Below are 17,100 nucleotides of genomic sequence, written 5' to 3' on the forward strand. Positions count from 1 at the left end.
CAGGGGGCAGAGCCAGCAGAGAACCGAGGGCACAGCGGGAATTGCAGCCCCCAGTGGCTGGGAGCGCTCCTTGGACATGGATGGGGGTGTGTCCGGGCGGCCCAGGGGTGCTGGTGGTCACTCAGAGCCCTGGGTCAGCCAGGCCTGACCTCTGCCTGACCCCAGTGGAGCCAGATGCCCAGAAACCTGTGTCATGCCAGGCTCTGAGAACAGGGAAGGGCGACTGGCTGTAAATGCAGCTGCACTCCAGGAAGCAAAGCCCCGGGGCTGTGACACAACATCTGCAAATCTGAGCTGCTTCCTCAGAGCCCTCGGATCCTCAAAGGAGAAGGAGCTGCTCCCGCCGTGCCAGCGCTCCTGGGCTGCTCTCCCTTCCACGGCAGCAGGGCTGGTGCTGGGATGATCTGGGGAGGCTGCCAGGACATGCCAGGTGCACCAGGGCACCAAACTCTGCCCAGCTCCCACTGCTGCAGCCCACAAAACATTCTACAGGCTGAAATCTGCCCCAGTAACACAGACAGCCTCTGGCTGGACCCTGCATCCCACATTCTCTGGGCATCACATGGACCACAAGGGTGGAGGATGCAGTCAGACGAGATGCCCATGCCTCCCAGGGGAGTTGGATTCTCCGTGTGAGTGTGGGGTGGGTGCCCCTCACCTGCAGAGCCACAGCTGGATCCCTGGCCAGGCTGAGGGAGAGGGCAGGATCCCTGCTGGCAGGGCTGAGCTGGCTCAGTGATGGCACAGCTCCCTGAGGGGGGTGCTCTGCAGTGTCCCGCTGGCACAGCCACACACCTGGCAGCAGCAGGACCATTGGGAAAGCTGGATTACGGCAGGAGAAGGGGGTAATTACTGCTCGGCACATCCTGCACACCCAGCAGCTGCAGCATGAGTGAGCAGAGGACAGCCAGCAGCCTCCCCGACCCCAGCCCGCTCCCTGCGCCTCCCTCCCTCTCATCCTGCCACGCAAAGGCAAACCCCTCCATCACACAGGGACTGATTGTTCCTGGATAATCACACATCCATGACCCCCAGCATCCCAGAGGTCACCCCATGGTGCCCCCCTTGCACCCTGGGGTAACCTTCCATGGCACCCACTTGCCTTCCCTTGAGCTTCCCCCAGCACTGCCCGCTGTGACCCGGGGCTGGTGGGGACACACAGACCGAGTGACCCAGAGCACAAACTCTCCTTTCCTCCTCCACCTACTCGAACCTCGGTTTGACAACACCCCAGCGCAACGCGGAAGAGCCGGACAAAGAGCGGGATGGCAGTGGATCCTCTTATCATCAGGAGGAGCAGGAAAAATCAGTCCGTTCACTTCTGATAAGCTATTTGGTGACAGCAGCCCCGCAGGTGAGTCACCCCCAGTGATGCTCGGGAGATTACCGCAGGTGATGGTGCTGCTGATAGACCGGTGTTGTATTACAATACAAACCATAATTCCTGTTTCACAACTCCCCTCGTGGGTTTTAAGGAGGGCCGGGGCGGTGCTGCCCCAGTGCGGGCGCGGCGTGGGCACAGCGCGCAGGCAGCGGGCTGCGGGAGCATCGCCGGCCGGCTCCGGGCTCCCCGTCCCGCACCGGGGGCATTCGCAGCGTTTCCGCAGGCGGAGGGACGGCGCCGGAGCTGGATGGACATGGTGAGTCACTGGCAGCGCTGCGGGATGGGCTCCAGCCCCCCGCACACCCCGTGCCCGGCTGCGCCCCAGCCCGGAGCGGCTCTGAGGGGATGGGGCAGCCCAGGCCCAAGGAGCTGCTGCTCCCCGGCCTGGCAGCAGCGCAGAAAGGGTTTTCACCCTGTTCCTCACATCCTTCCTTGGCTGGATACGGTGCTTGGGTATCCCTGTGAGCTCCCACTCCTGCATTTCTGGGGTTGCCTTTCCCTCTCCTGGCCTGGGAGCAGACAAGCAAGGCAGTGTCCCCATGCCAAGGGGAAAAGGAACTTCTGAAGGGTCTTATCTCACTCCTGGGCATCACCTGGGTGAGAGCCAGGCCCTCCCAGCCCCCAGCACAGCACTGCTGGTGCCTCTGCTCAGCACAGGGGACACACCTGCAGCGCCCTGTGCAGGAAAAGCCACGGCCACCAAACCCCAGCCTGGCATGCAGTCCCTCCCTGGGAGGGAGACACTTCCCCAGGAGGGCAGACACGTATCACCAAGCTCACCAGGCACTGCAAAACCCCCCAGCAGCAGCACACCAGGACAGGAACCCCTCCAGGGTGGGGAACTCACTCCCTGCCATGCCTACACACACCCATGGTTAAATCCCCGCAGCCAAGGAGTCACCCTCGGAATCTGATCACCCTGTGAAGCTTGGTTTGCTTTGGTTTGGTTTGGGGAAGGAATGTCCCACCTGCTCCTGAGGAAGGGATGAAGCCCAGCTCAGCACACCCAGCATGGATTCCCCGTTGGAAGGGGTGAAGAGGTTCATCAGAGCTCCACAGCCCTTGTGCTGGCACAGCAGGAGCCTGGAATGGCCATGGTGACATGAAGTGCCCCGAGAAGAACACAGCAAGGGAGCTCAATTAGTCACGGTAGCACTGAGCTCTGCAGGAAATCAGGTGCCTCCACTCCACTCAGGAGCAGCCACGGCCTTGGATTTAACCAGAACACTCTTGCTGGCAGTGTGGGTTTGAGAGGAGTCATGGAGAGGCAGCTCCAAGCTCTGAATCCCTTTGAAAGAGAAGAGGTTGATGGTCTGAAGAAAGAACCCCAAAACCCCCAATAATCACCCATCTCACCTGCATCCACACCACCAAGGAGCCCAGCAGTGGGTGACATGATGGGGACAACGTGGCCAGTGTGGGGACAGAGTGGCAGTGCTGCTGCAGTGGGGCCTGGAGGATCCATCAGGACCTGGGACCGTTCCCAGGGAACCGTTAGGATCCCATTATCCAGCTGGTGCCCGTGGTGACACAGGAGGTCAGCATGAGGAAGGACCTGCCCCACGCGCCCTGGGCTGCCTGTGCTGGCGCATGTTGGTTACAAAACTCCCAGGCCTCCGGGAATTCTTCCCTTCTCCACAGAGAAGCAGCTCAGGAGAGGTGGGAGATGCAGGACCCAGGTTCCCCTTGCCACCCTGCCTCCTGCTCCCAGCAGCTCCCTGCCACCAGGAAACAGGCTCTGCACCCCAGGAGCTGAGCAGAGACCAGCCAGGGGTGGGGAATTTGGCACAAGCTGCCCACACTTGGCATGGGTGCCAGCCCAGCCTGGCTTTGGGAGAAAGGCTGCTGCATTTCCTCAGAGAGCCAGACACCAACATGCTGGGACACAGCCACATGGCACCAGGCAGGATCCAGTCCTCCCCTGCACAGGTCACTTCTTGTTCCCAAAACTGGCAGCCCCAGCCCTGCTGCAGGGACATGCAGGGAGGCAACACGTCCTGCCTCACGAACCAGCCTGCCTTTGTGTGCTAACCTGGGAATAATGGCTTGGCACTTCCTGTAAAACCCTGCTGGAAGAGCGTGTGTGCATGGCCAAACTTGCCCTGGCACAGTGACCCGGGCAGGGAGGGCTCACCTCTCCCCTGACCTTGGCACACAGCCCCCTTCAGCTGTGCCCCATCCCCAGTGCCCCCACCCTGCTCTGCCTGGTCACTGAGCCCTGGGATGGCACAGGGACTCTGCTCTCCTCTGATGTGACAAACACCATCATCTCCAGATCTCTGCTGCTCTTGAATTCAGCAGTTGGAGCAAAGGCTTCCAAAGCCCAAACCCTCCTGGATTGTGCACAGGGTTTATCACAGCAGGTTTAACCTTCCTTATCTCTGTTCATGCAAGAATCTCATCTTACCTGTGGTCCAGAAGCAACAACAAAAGAGAAGAGCTCACTGGGGCTGGCAGGGCATGGAAGGGACCAGGCTCAGTGGAGCAGGAGCACCTTTCCAAACAGCAGCTCCGTGGCACGGCTGGAGAACACAAAACAGACACCTGCAGTGCCCACCTGAACCCTCCCAGAGGGGCTCAGGGCTTCAGCACAGGCTCACAGCACCTGCCCTCCCATCGCCGAGGGTTTCTCCCACCAAGATTATTACAGCAGGATAATTTTGAGGCGCTCAAGCGGATCGATGCCTGAGTCATCCCCACTCCAGCCCTGGCTGTGTTTACCCCGTGTCTTAGCAGCAGCACAGCCCTCCCTCCCTCCCCGCCCTGGGAGCGCTGCTTCCCCTGGCTCGGGCTGGTTCTCTCGGTGCTCCTGCAGCTCTGGGGCTGTGCCATCCCTCTCCTGACCCTGCTGAGGGCACAGCCCCCGTGCCAGCCCCCTCCCTCTGCCACAGCCCTGCCGGTGTGTGGATTTTGACTCAGGGTTTCTCTGCACTGCAGAAAGCGCCTCTTTTGTAACACCTGTGAGTTTTTAAGCCTCTGGTGTGTAAATGGCAGTAACTCTGTGCCATTGAGAGCTGGTCACTGGAATTGCTCAGGGGGTGCCTATGGGAACAAGGCAGCAGGTGACCCTGGGTGACCCCAGAGCTGGGTGTTGTCACGACAGGACCATTCCCAGCAGCTCTAAAGTCACCTCAGGTGAAGGTGGGGGCACTTTCCCTGCTCATCCCTGCTGCCCTCCCTGGGCTGTGAGCTCACCACTGGTCCAGCTACCCTCCCACAGCTGACCCTCCTACCTCCCAGCTGCCTTTTGCCTGCAGTTTCAGCTCACGGCTGGTTTTCCTCTCTGGTTTGCAGGACTCTGCCTCGGAGCGGCTCAATGGCAGAGGTAACACTGGTGGGAGCTGGGGGAGCTGAGTGGTGCCAGCTGAGCCCGGCCATGCAGGGCCACTCTCCTCTGTCTTGCAGGTCCCTGCACGAGACCCAAATCCTCCAGGGCTCAGGAGTCCTTCAAGCGTGTTGGGATCCTCGTCCTGGCCGTGGTGCTCACCCTGGCCTGCCTGGTTGCCATCGGGTTCCTGGGTACAGCTCCTGATCTCTCTCTCTCCCACGGCTCAGCAAACACAGCCCCAGCTCCTTGCTGAGCCCCCTGTGCCAGCCCTGAGCTTTGCACTGAGCCCCCCTCTCCCTGCAGTGAAGATTTACCTGGACCACCACTACCTGTTCTGCAAGCAGCCCCTGAAGCTGGTGCCGCTGAAGCAGGTGTGTGATGGGCAGCTGGACTGTCTGCAGGGCGAGGACGAGGCCAACTGTCCCCAGTGGGTCCCCGAGGGGCCACCAGCCAGGGGTGAGTGCTGGAAACCCCCCAGAGCTCTGGGGACTGGGCTGCTGCGGCCACCCCACGCCAAAGCTGACTTTGTGTGTGCCCCCAGCCCGTGTTTCCAAAGACAGATCCATCCTGCAGGTGCTCAACAGCCACACTGGAGCCTGGGTCTCTGTGTGCCACGACCACTTCACCCCAGCACTGGCCAGAGCTGCCTGTGAGGAGATGGGCTACAGCAGGTACTGGGCTGCTTCGCCCTGCTTCACCTTCCCTCTTCCTTAAAAGCTCTTCTGGAGTGGTGCTCTGCTTATCTGTGAGGCACTCAGAGCTCTGCACTAATGGTTCCAGTCCATGCCCAGCAGGCAGAGCACTCTGTGAGTCCCCAGGAGCTGGCTCAGAGCCCTGGCAGCCTCCTGTGAGAGCAGAGTGCTGTGCCCTGCTCTGCCACAGCCCACAGGCTGCTCCTGCCCTGCCTCCATCCCCTGTACCTGCAGCCCAGGGTCTCCCTGCCAGCACAGCTCACCTGGGAGGGAGGGTCAGGGCCCTTCACTTCCCTTTTAAGATGGGTTCTGGTGTTTGAGCCACTGTAGGAGCCCAGGCAGAGTCAAACCTGGCATTTTCTGTGCCCCAAAAAGTCAGTGACTGAGGCTTTGAACACGGGTCCCAGATGTCACAACAGCAAGGAAACCCCTGAGTTCTCCCAGACCCAGCTGCCCACTCCTCTGCAGAGCAGGAACACTCTCCCCTCCTTCAGCTGCTCCTGGGCTGTGTCCTGTCACATCCCCACTTTGGCATCCCTCTCCCTTTTTCCTGTGGGATCCAGGCTCGAGGTGCTGAGGCACCAGTGCCTGTCCTCCCACACCTGAAGGTGTCCCCCCATTTTTTGCAGCACCCCGGCGTTCCAGGGGGTGGAGGTGAGCGAGGGGCAGCCGCTGCCTCCCCGCGAGCTCGTGCTGAGCAATGGGAGCCTCCAGGTGCTCGAGCCAGGCAGGTGAGTGGGGGCTGTGTGCCCCCTGAGCTGCCTGTGGTGCCTGGCAGAGCACACATCCAGCTCTCTTCTTCCCTCTTGCAGGAAATGCCTCTCGGAGTTGGTTGTGTCACTCTTCTGTTCCAGTAAGTACTGGGATGGTGGCTGTACCTTGTGGGCACTGGGGGCTGGTCCTGCTCCAGGTGCTTGCTCCTGGCACAGCCCCGTGGGAGTGTGGCTCCATCCCAAGCCCATTCCACAGTGTTTGCACTGGGAAAGATGGATTTAATTACTGTTAAGCCAGTACAAACCTCCCAGAAATGAAACACCTGAGGGAGGCTTACCCAGCTGCCTGCGTGGGTTTAGTTTACTTTTAACACCGAATTACCCTGATAAACTAATTATCCTGGGGGGCCTGGAGCAGGCAGGGGATGGCTGGAGGGGTGACAGCAGCACTGTGGGGATGAGGCACCCTGGCCACACTGCTGTCCCTGGGGAGCTTGGTTTGCTCTGTTCCTCGTGTCCCCTCCTTCAGGAGCTGGTGGTGGACGGTGGTCAGGACAAACTCAGGTGTTCTCTATATTCTGGTGTTGAAGTTTGCAGTTTATTACATCAGCCATGGGTGAAAAGGGCTCAGCTGGGAGCTGCCAGATGCAGCTCAAAGAGGCCCAGAGGAGTGAGATAACAAAGGGGGTAAAGCAAGGGTGAGGGGTGCAGGGACAAGAGCAAGGGAGAGAGAGCGTGTCCAAAGCTGTAAGAGCAAGAGAGCGTGGTCTCCTTTTACAAAGTCTTAAATCTCCATCTATGTTGAATATTCTACTCTTTCACTAACCAATCTAGTACAAATTCTCTAACATTTACATACAACCTATAGGAATCACTACATTACCATATTTTACTGCTTTCTTATCTCTAAACCTTATCTTGGACCCTTCCTGTCATGCCTGGAGAGGGTCTCTGCTGGCTCTTTGGCATTATCTTAACAAAGAGAGAAGACCTTCAGGCATCCACATTGCTGCTCTCCAGCCACTCAGTCGAGCAGTGCTTTCATCCCAATCTCACCTGCAGTTTCTATATCCTTAGCATCTTGTGCTAGGCAGTCATATCCATAGGGCATTCCCATTTCTCCCTGCTCCCCCAGCCTGCGGGCAGAGCGTGCGGACGCCGCGGGTGCTGGGGGGCAGCCCGGCTGCCATCGAGGCGTGGCCCTGGCAGGTCAGCCTGCAGTACAGGAAGGAGCACATCTGCGGGGGCAGCATCATCGGGCCCGGCTGGGTGCTGACGGCCGCGCACTGCTTCAAGTGAGTGGCACCTCCCTGCTGCCTCTGAGGCGTGCTGCTTCAGTGTCCTGGGATTTATGGTTTGCACAGAGCTCTGTGCCTGTCCCCGCGGGGGGACAGGGGGTGACAGTGCTGTCTGGGCACAGGAACAACCCCATCATCCAGAGCTGGCGTGTCAAAGCCGGCTCTGACCTCCTGTCGGGCGCTGCCACCTTGGCCGTGGAGAAGGTGTTCCTGGCAGAGGTGACACCTGCGTCCCCCAAGGACAACGACATCGCCCTGGTGAAGCTGCGTTCGCCCGTGCACGACTCAGGTGAGGCTGGCCAAGCCCTGCTCGGGGTGGCAGTCACAAGTGTCCCCTGGTGACACTGAGCCTTGGGATGGTGGTGCTTGCTGTGGCAGTGTTGGAGCGGGGAGTGGGTGCCCAGCTGGTGGCTGTCCCCAGCCAGTCTGGGCCCCTTTTCTGTGAGCCCCCCATCACATCTCCTCTCCAGACAGCACCAAGCCCATCTGCCTGCCCTATTTTGATGAGGAGCTGGTGCCGGGCACACCCCTGTGGGTGATCGGCTGGGGCTACACAGAGGAGCACGGTGAGTGGAGGTGACAGGGACAAGGCAGAGCCCCCCAGCACTGCTGGCAGGAGCAGGGTCCCTCTGAGAGGCCGTGTGTCACCCAGGGAAGCTGTCAGAGCACCTGCAGCAGGCCGAGGTGGAGCTCATCGACGAACAGAGCTGCAACCTGGCCGCCTACCACGGCGATGTCACCGACAGGATGCTGTGTGCTGGCCTGCCCCAGGGCGGCGTGGACACCTGCCAGGTGGGCTCTGGGCTGCACCAGGGCTGGGGGGGTCTGTACCCACCCGTGGCACGGCTCCTTTGAGGAAGGAGCTGTTTTGGGAAGGGCTGTGAGCGCTGTCACCCTGCGGGGCCATGCTGAGGCTCTGTCCTTGGCAGGGGGACAGCGGCGGGCCCCTGCTGTACTCAGGTGGGCACTGGCAGGTCGTGGGCATCGTCAGCTGGGGCCAGGGCTGCGGCACCCCCAGCACACCTGGAGTCTACACCAGCGTCCGAGCCTACCTGGACTGGATCTCAGCCGTGCGCAGGGTCAGTGCCGTGCGCCCGAGGGGACTGGGCTGCCTCCTTAAGGACACAGTTGCTTCCCTCTCACTTTTGGCTGCACTTTCAGAGCTTTCAATTCCCTCTGTGCCTCTCTGTCCCCGCAGTCAGAGCTCTGAGACCTGCCGGAACAGGTCGCTCCTCGCCCCGAGCCTCCCTTGCCATCCCTCTGCCCGTGCTCTGGCAGCAGCAGGGACACGGATCTCCAGCCGTGGGAGATGAGCAGAGGCTCCCAAACTCTCGCTGGCAGCTGGGATTTAGGGAGCCAGAGCCCGGCCAAGGAGGCAAAGGGTGACTCAGAGTGAAGGAATCTCGCTGGCTCAAGCTCCCTTCCGGACAAAGATTAACTTATTACCCTGTGCTGACCCCGCTGTGGCAAGATGGCTCTTGAGGGGCCAAGCTGCTGACAGCTCACTCCTGTTGTACAGAGAGAAAAGCTGTTTGTGCTCTAGAGCTTTCCCCCTACCCTATTCCCATTAAAGGAAAGGAATTTTGTTTTTCACAAAGCCTCCCGACCCTTTGTCCTGCTTCCTCACAGAGTTGTTTTCACCCAGTCCCCCCCAGCCCCTCCCAGACCCCCAGCAACCCCAAACCACGGCGAGTTTCTCTAGTAAACATAAACTTTATTTCATTCAAGGCAAAGCTAACTAAACCTCTACAGTGCAAAGATGTGCTGTAAGTCATCACACAGCCCCTGTGCTTACACGCAGGTCCCTCCCACGCAGATTTACATTTGTTTGGACACCCACGTGTCTGTGGCAGCCCACACCCCCTCCCCAAAAAGCCCCAGAAAGCCTCTGCAGCCCCCCCAAGCCCCGGTGACAGCAGGGACCCTGCTGGTGCTGGCACAAGCCCCGCTCCCCCGGAGCAGCTGTGTGCACACGGAGTTACATTCCTAAAACTGCTTGTGTGGACTTTTCCATCAAGCCAGAGGAGTAATCCATGCATAGTGCAGCATTGCATATCCGGCAGCAAGTGGAGCCGATCCACCACGCCGGCTAAAAAAGGCCAACAGGTTAGGACAGCTAAAAATAGTTCTTTAAAAAACTCCCTTCCTCGCCTCCTTCCTCCCCCAGGGACGGGCTGGGGTCTCTCGGGGTGACTGGGAGGTCTCAGGCTCTCACAGGTGGTGGTGGCAGTGTCACACCTTCCACCCCGGGGCTGTGGCAGAGCCGTGCAGGGCACCTCCCACTGCCAGAGATTCAGTGTCCCCAGCTCACAGATGGGGACACTGAAGCACAGAGAGGTCAAGTGATTGGGCTGAGGGTCCCACAGACCCTCAGAGAGCAGATCAAGGTCCTGACTCCTACTTCCAAGGGAACCTGCCAGGTGCCAGTCCCTGTCCTGAGCACACAGCCCAGCTCCAGTGGGTGCCCCCAAGCCCAGCCTGGGCTGACCAGCCTGCTGTGCACCAGCATCTCCAGACAAAGCAGCACCCAGCCTTTCCTTGTTCACTTTGCCCACCAAATCCTCACCTACTTCCCACTCCAGCCCCTCTGCCAGGGCAAAAGCCCCCACAGCAAGTCATAGCTCAGCTGTGAATCCCAATTCACAGTGGGGACAGGGGAGCTGCCTGTCCTGCAGCTTCACTGTCAGACACCTGCTAATTGAAGAAATAGGGAACAAATGACATTTTAGAGGAGATTGTCAACCTCAGTTGTAGCTGTCTGACTTTGTGTCTCACATCTTTGCAACTCCACTCACAAAGACCCCCTGGCTTTCTGCAGCACCCCTCGTCCCCGAGCACTTCACCATCAAAGCCAAGAAAACCTCACACCCACCCCGTGAGGTAGCGCAGTATTATTGTCCCCATTTTACAGGTGGGGAAACTGAGGCGTGGAGAGGCAGAGCAACTTGCCCAGGATTGCCCAGCTGGCCACTGGCACAGCCCTGGCCCTGCTCCCCTCGCCAGGGCTTGGCTGTGCTCCCTCCCTGCGTGACCACGGCCAAGGGAAGTGCAATTGGCTGCTTTCCCCTGGAATCTCATACAAAAATCATCCACGGAACGAGTTCAGCCTTGGCACCAACATCAAAAGCATCGCTGCTCCGAGTGCCGAGCTCCAGAGAGAGGGGAGGGGGCAGCACAAAGCCAGGGAGCGCTCCCGGGGTGGCTGCCCGGGGAGGAGCCCCCCTGCTCCCAGGGATGGCCCAGGGTGAGATGCAGGACCTCACCCCATCAGGGGCCAGCAGTGGCCCTGGGACACGGCCAGCCGCCCCAGCCCTGCTGTGGGAGGCACCGAGGCACAGCCAGGGGCCCGTCACCGACTGGGTTCTCCAGTGTGCTTATCACAGCCCTGCTTCTCCTGCGCCGCCCATCTGCACGGCCAGCCCTCAGCATCCCCGCCCTGCTCCAGAAACCTTCTAGGTGCAGCAGGCGGCTCCCAGCCACCTCAGCTCAGCACCCAGCGTGCCACCCCACCCTCCGGGCACCCTGGGACCCCCGGTGCCCAGCACCCGGCCCCAGGCACCCACCCACCCACCCCCGGCCCTGCCCTGCCTGCCCCAGCAGCCTCCCAGCCCGAGTCCGCAGAAGCTCCCAGTCCCCCCGGCAGCCGCAGCCCTGTCCGAGAAGCAGTGCAGGTTGCAGGCACGTGTGTAATAGAAACATGTCTCAAGCGCTGGCAGTTCGGAAAGAAAACAAAAGGGGAAGAAGGCTCGTCCCGTGCCCGGGCTCCCGCGGCGCGGCGGGGCGGGCGCGGGGCGCCGCTGCTTCGTTCATGCCTTTGGTGGTGCTTTTTGTTCCGCCTTGGAGCCGGCCAGGCCGTTCTCGGTGTTGTCGTTCCCTGACGAGCTCACCAGACACTCTTTCCTGCACAGGGAGAGCGCACGGGCAGCTGACAGCCCCCCCGACCCCGGCCCCGCTCCCTGCGACCCCACAGCAGCACCCCCGCACTCACTTCCCATCCTGTGTCTTCTTGATGATGAACAGGACCACCCTCTTGATGAGCATGAAGAGGATGAGGAGGCCGATGAGCCCCCCCACCACGCCCACGATGATGAGTGTCAGGGTGTTGTCTGTCTTCTCCACTGTGGAAGAGAAGGTGCTGAGGGGGGTTCAGGAGGCAGCTGCACATCCCACCCCAAAAACCCATAACCTCCTCCACCCGAGGCTTCAGGGATGTCACCCACCACCACAGAGCTTGTCACCCTGTGCTGGCACTTCCACCAGCCCAGTGCCACCGCAGAGCCCTGGCCAGCACTCACTCTTATGGACCACGGTGAGGAAGATGGTGGCGTTGTGCTGGGCGTTCTTCTCCTTGGGGTTCTTGACGTGGCAGGTGTACTTGCCGGCATCGCTGAACTCCACGCTGTTCAGCACGATGGAGATGTTGTTGTCCTTCTTGGTGGTGGAGCCCACAAACTCCACCCGCGGGTTGTGCCAGATGCGGGTGGGCTCCGTGCCTTTGTTCTTGATCTTGCCATGGTAAATCTGCAGGGGCAGGGGGCAGGAGCAGCTGGGTGAGGGAAGGGGTCACGTTCTCCTGATGGTGCCCAGACTCAGCTCTGCACACACAGGCACTCCCACCAAATGTCCCATTATACCCCATTAAAGCAGGAAGGGAACCCAATGCACATCTTGCTGTGAAGCAGCAGATCCGACCTGCCTTGAAGCGATGGAAAAGACCATGCCAAGAATGGGAGTCCCCAGAGAAAACAAGCTCTTTTACTGGCCAGAACTGCTCCAAACCAGCCCTCCTGCTGAGGAATTGAGGAGCCAAATATTCCCAGCAGGAAGCAAATCTATACAGAACCTTTCATATTGCAGAGCAAGCGAAGGAGGAGGAAATGAACCGTATTTTACCCTAAGTGCAGATTTGCACCTGAACAGCCAATTTCTGAAAACAAATGAGCCTGTGAGCAGCAGCAAATCTAGAACAGCTTTGTGCCAAAAGAATGGTGTTCTGGGGTATTTGAGTCACCTCGTTTCACAGTCTTGTCCCCCCTAGAGCTGGTGACACTTGGAGAGAAGGGAACAAGGAGAAAGGGAACTGTAAGAACCTCAGCGCTGGGGAAGCACAGCAGGACCTGCCAGGAAAGCAGAGTCAGAGCCCAGAGAGCCACCCACCAGCTCTGTCGAGTTGAAATACCATGTGAAGACCAGGTCCTGGAAGCCTATGCAGGTGGAGAAGGTGCAGGGCAGCAGGACATTGGAGTTATTCAGAGCTGTCACCGTGTTGGTCTTCCCCACCGACACCTCCAAGGCGAAGGTGATGGCAAAGATGTGCAAACCTGGCAGAGAGTGGGGAGGAGAGAGTGAGGCCAAGGCTTTGTCATCCCTCGTCCCCTCTGGCATACCATGGCAGGAGCAAAAGTGCCTGTCCCCAGCCCTAGGACAGCTCGGTGACAGAGGGGACCTGCTCCTGCAGGAACTGGGGCTGGGTCACCCACAGAGACAGCGCGGGTTCAAAGGGAACCAGAATATCCCCAGGAATAAAGCGTGCAGATGAGAACCCTGATTTGCATGTTATCCACAGGCCTCCAGCTGGACCTTAAAGGGGGAGAAAAAAGCCAAGGCGAAGCGGAGCTCTGTTCTTCAGGCGGGAGCTGGAGCAGTAATTAGCGTGGCTGTCCTGGCCGCCTGCCACCCGCTCGCCCTCCCAGCCCTGCCCAGCCTCCAGAGCAGCCCCCTCACGCCCAGCAGTGACAGCCCTGCTCCAGGAGCTGCCAGATGACCTTCAAAATGCAGGATGCAGCTCTCCTGCTCCTCACCTCCCCGTGAGCAGGGAGAGAGGAGCAGGTAGGAGCCCAGCTGCAGCTGAACACTCCTGGGGTGCAGGGACTGGCATTGTGCTGGGTTGGGCCACCACTGTCCCCACAGACCCTTTTTGGGAGCACAGGGACAGCTCTGGTCGTGGCCAGAGGAGCAGCCCTGCTCCCCATCCCCATCCCACCATGGCCCCGTCCCATTTGTGTGATGTGGCATGGCTGAGATGTGGCACAGCCCAGTAAAACACCATCCTCCCCCTTCCCAGACCTCTGCCACCCCTGCAGAGCTTTCCCTGGGCACCAAATCCGGGGGACACAACTTTTTCCATGGCTACAAGCCAATCTCCAGCTGCCCCAACACCTTAACTTGGACACGCTGCCCTCAGCCTGGGATTCTCCTCTCTCTGCAGCCGCCTCAGCTGCTGATTTATTCTCCCACACAAGCCGGTGCTAACAACTCCCCAGGCACGTCGCAGCCGGAGCCAAGCCCGAGAGCCCTGCATCCTGGGCTCCGGGCCCTGCTGCAGTGCTGCATTGCAAGCACTGCAGGCGAGGAGTTATTTAACTTTACACAGAAGCATCCTCATTCTGCTCGAGAGGCCGGAGCTAACCTCAGGGAGTGGTTCCCGGCAGATGGAATCTCCCGACCTGTCAGGCTCCTAGAGCAGCCCTGGGGGTGCTACAGGGGGGACTTCACATGCAGGAGTGTCCCAGGGGACAGGAGTTGTCCCCCTGGAGCAGGAGTTGGCAGAGAGATGCCTGGCTCTGCAGGTATGTCTGAGCCTGCAGCGTGCTGCAAGCGGACACTCACTCACAGGAAAGATGATTCCTTGCAGCTTGTAACACTTGAAAACCTGTCTGCCACCCTTAGAATGTAACCTGGATTGAATGTGTGGGGTAAATTGAGGCTGACCTTGCTCCTGTCATCCTCAGAAAGACAAAACTGATACCTTACCACTAAATAAAGCACCGAGGAAAGCATGCTGGGGGAGCGCTGGCTGACCCTGCCACGATCAGCTCTCAGCTCTGCTTTTCCATTCCCTCCAAAAGCGGCTGCACTTTGCACCACCAGACCCCCAACCTTCAGGGCCACTCCTCCAGCTCCCTCCCGTGCCTGCAGGCACTAGCGTTCCCCAAGAGGAGCCCAGGGAGGCAGGGAGCAGCCACTGCCAGAGCCTTGGCTGCCAGCGCTTTGCTCTTGCAAAGGGAGATCCCCCCACAGAGCAGGGGCTCGCTGAGCACTGCACTCACCCCGGACTGCCACATGTGGGAAAGCTGCTCTAGAAAAACTTTCACTGCCCATAAGAGTCAGCGCGACATCCTGGCGCAGGCAGCAAGCCGTGCCTGGCAGGCTGGTCGGGCTCCTCTCCAGCGGGGTTCAAAGGAGGAGCCTCGGCCAGCCCGCAGCCAGGTGCGGTGTGCTGTGGCACAGGACACACGGCGCTCACCGCTGCTGAGGAGGGGGCTGTGCGTGGCTCCGTGCACAGCGCTGCCCCTCCCTGCGGAGCGCGGCATCCCCGGGACCGACGGACACAGAGACCCGCCCTGCACTGCACTGCCCTGCCCGCCGCCCTCTCCAGCTCCCAGCCCACCTGAGCGACTTGTGGGAACAGGTTCCCACCTCCACTGCCTTGACCCAGACTCCCGAGTGGCATCAAGCATCTCCGAGTCTCTCCTACCACCCCACTGCCAGCTCAGGTGCTGGTACCCAAATCTTGCAGGGGCTCAGGTACTTACATGCTTTTTTGTGTCTCCAGCATCCTTTAACTTAAGCACTTTGCCCTCTAAAACGCCTCCCACGGGAGTGCCCCAGCAGCAAGCGCTGCACAGGCAGCCCTCGGTTCCAGGCTGACACGAGGGTGACCCACGGGAGCAGGAATGCAGCGGGTGCGTGAGGCTGATGCAGGTGGCTGGAGCCTGCCCCAGGTGTGCAGTGGGGAGGGAAAACGGCTGCCAGCCCCTCCCTGCACCCTGTGTCGGGGATCTCGGGCATCCCTGGACACAGGGCTGGGCATCATGCTCCAAGCAGCGGCCCTGCAGCGCGGGTCGGCCCCCGCGGCAGGGACAAGCACATGCGAGCGAACGGTTTTGTACCGAACCAACTGGAAGACAATGACCTGTCGGCGGGCGTGCTGGCGCTGAAGCAGTGCATGGCCTCCCCCGGTCCCGGGCAGGCAGGCAGCGCGGTCCCCGCTGGCCGGGCAGCGCAGGAGCGGGGCAAAGCGGGGTGCAGCCGCAGTGCTCGCAGGAGAGAGAAGCGACGGGAGCGCCGGTGCGGGCAGGGCAGGGGCTGGAGCCGGGACTTCGGAGCTGGGGCTCGGCTGCGAAGTCACCTTGGCCAAGTGACTTATCCCCGGCGCTCCGGACCGTCCGTCTGCAGAGCGGAGAGCGGCGTTAGCGCCCGCGGGCGGGGTGCGGGGCTGGGCGCGGAGCGGGGACCCCCGCCTCGGGCTGCCGCGGCTCCCCGGGACAGGGGGAGCCGGGGTGGAGGGGACACAGGACGCGGGCGGTACCCGGAGGGGTCCCCGCAGCCCCCCGCGCCCCTTACCCAGGAGCGCGGCCAGCAGGAGCGGCGCGGCGCGGTGGCGAGCGGCGGGCGAGCCCGGGGCCATGGCTGCAGCGCGGGGCCAGCGGGCGCGGAGCGGAGCGGTCCCTGCTGCCCGCAGCGGTCCCTGCTGCCCGCAGCGCCCGGCTCTGGCCGCCCCCGCCGAGGGCGAGCGGCGCCGGGCGGGGCCGCGCCGGGCGGGGCTGCGCTGAGCCCTCCTCCGCGCTCCTCCGCGCTCCTCCGCATCCCCCCGCGCATCCCCCCGCGCTCATCCCCCCCGTCCCTCTCATCCGCCCGCCCGGGGATCGGGGAGCGCTCCCTGCACCAGGGTGGTGACAGTCCCTTTGTGTTCGGCACTGATGAAGCCGCATCCCGAATCCTGGGTGCAGTTTTGAGCCCCTCGAAAGAAGGACATTGAGATGCTGGTGTGTGTCCAGAGAAGAGGCTGGAGAATCAGTAGGATGAGGAGAGGCCGAGGGAGCTGTGGGTTTAAACTGGACAACAGGAGGCTCGAGGGGACCTTGTCGCTCTCGTCAGCTCCCTGACAGGAGGGTGGAGCCAGGTGGGGGTCGGGCTTTTCTCCCAGGTAACAAATGACAGGACAAAAGGAAACGGCCTCAAGCTGTGTCAGGGGAGGTTTAGATTGATTATTAGAGAAGATTTCTTCACTGAAAGGGTTGTCCGGTCTGGCACAGGCTGCCCAGGGCAGTGGTGGAGTCACCAACCCTAGAAGAGTTCAAAAACTTATGGCTGTGGGGACATGGCAGTGCTGGGTTAATAGTCGGACTTGATGTGAGAGGTTTTTTCCAAGCTCAGTGATTCTGTGGTGGCCTGGAAATACTGGGCTGGTGTTGCCCTGGGCCACCTTGGGAAGAGGCCAAGGTGCCACTAAGGCCGGTGGCTTCTCAGGACAACAAAACAGGACAAGGCTGGGGCTGAGCTCTCGTTCGGGGCTCCTCAGCACTGTGACACCAGTGTCCCTGCCCTCCACCCCCGAGGCAGACAGCAGACACGGGTGGGATGCAAAGCCAGACCCCGATGGCTGCAGAGGGACCCTCCCGGTGCCAAAGGGAACATTCTGAGAACCGATTTTTCTCACTGTGATCTTGTTCCGGGATAATTGGCTGCACTAAAGTTCTTGTCTCAGCAGCCTTTCCCTCGCCGTCTCATCCATTAGGCCTGCCCTCGGCACGCCGCATCCCAAAGGCGGCGCTGGGGGCTCCTCTAATGGAAGCCCCCGGGGCGTGGTGCGGGCAGGCAGAGCTTCACCTCCGGGCCCGGGTCCATTAGAAAGCAGCACTTGCGGGAGGTGACGCATCCCAAACCAGCCATGGCGGGAAGG

At 60.8% G+C, this 17,100-nt stretch overlaps 2 protein-coding genes across 2 annotated transcripts; one reads left to right on the top strand and one right to left on the bottom strand.

Moving 5' to 3' along the window:
• The first annotated feature begins 78 nt into the window (after positions 1–78).
• LOC306812314 (transmembrane protease serine 4-like) lies at positions 79–9,037 on the top strand. Its single transcript, XM_079326811.1, has 14 exons — positions 79–1,354; positions 1,476–1,640; positions 4,679–4,709; positions 4,767–4,903; positions 5,016–5,168; positions 5,254–5,383; positions 6,034–6,135; positions 6,217–6,257; positions 7,253–7,412; positions 7,538–7,704; positions 7,886–7,981; positions 8,068–8,207; positions 8,345–8,494; positions 8,614–9,037. The coding sequence occupies exons 1-14, from the start codon at positions 1,054–1,056 to the stop codon at positions 8,623–8,625; spliced, it is 1,785 nt and encodes a 594-aa protein (XP_079182937.1). The 5' UTR covers positions 79–1,053; the 3' UTR covers positions 8,626–9,037.
• Positions 9,038–9,108: 71 nt separating this feature from the next.
• SCN4B (sodium voltage-gated channel beta subunit 4) lies at positions 9,109–15,946 on the bottom strand. Its single transcript, XM_079326934.1, has 5 exons — positions 15,762–15,946; positions 12,573–12,736; positions 11,711–11,936; positions 11,404–11,533; positions 9,109–11,315 (listed from the first exon to the last, which is right to left on the bottom strand). Exons 1-5 carry the CDS (start codon positions 15,823–15,825, stop codon positions 11,222–11,224), a joined length of 678 nt encoding a protein of 225 aa, XP_079183060.1. The 5' UTR covers positions 15,826–15,946; the 3' UTR covers positions 9,109–11,221.
• Positions 15,947–17,100: the final 1,154 nt, after the last annotated feature.

Source organism: Erithacus rubecula (assembly GCF_903797595.1).
Source record: "Erithacus rubecula genome assembly, chromosome: 25".
Taxonomy (NCBI): Eukaryota; Metazoa; Chordata; class Aves; order Passeriformes; family Muscicapidae; genus Erithacus; species Erithacus rubecula.

Excerpts from the sequence above, each read along its gene's own strand:
- LOC306812314 (XM_079326811.1), top strand. The coding sequence starts at position 1,054 with ATGGTGCCCCCCTTGCACCCTGGGGTAACCTTCCATGGCACCCACTTG. Across the intron at positions 5,169-5,253 it reads CGAGGGGCCACCAGCCAGGG|CCCGTGTTTCCAAAGACAGA; the intron begins GTGAGTGCTGGA and ends GTGTGCCCCCAG. Across the intron at positions 5,384-6,033 it reads GAGGAGATGGGCTACAGCAG|CACCCCGGCGTTCCAGGGGG; the intron begins GTACTGGGCTGC and ends CATTTTTTGCAG.
- SCN4B (XM_079326934.1), bottom strand. The coding sequence starts at position 15,825 with ATGGCCCCGGGCTCGCCCGCCGCTCGCCACCGCGCCGCGCCGCTCCTG. Across the intron at positions 11,534-11,710 it reads CCTCACCGTGGTCCATAAGA|TGGAGAAGACAGACAACACC; the intron begins GTGAGTGCTGGC and ends TCTCTTCCACAG. Across the intron at positions 11,316-11,403 it reads AAGAAGACACAGGATGGGAA|GAAAGAGTGTCTGGTGAGCT; the intron begins GTGAGTGCGGGG and ends CTCCCTGTGCAG.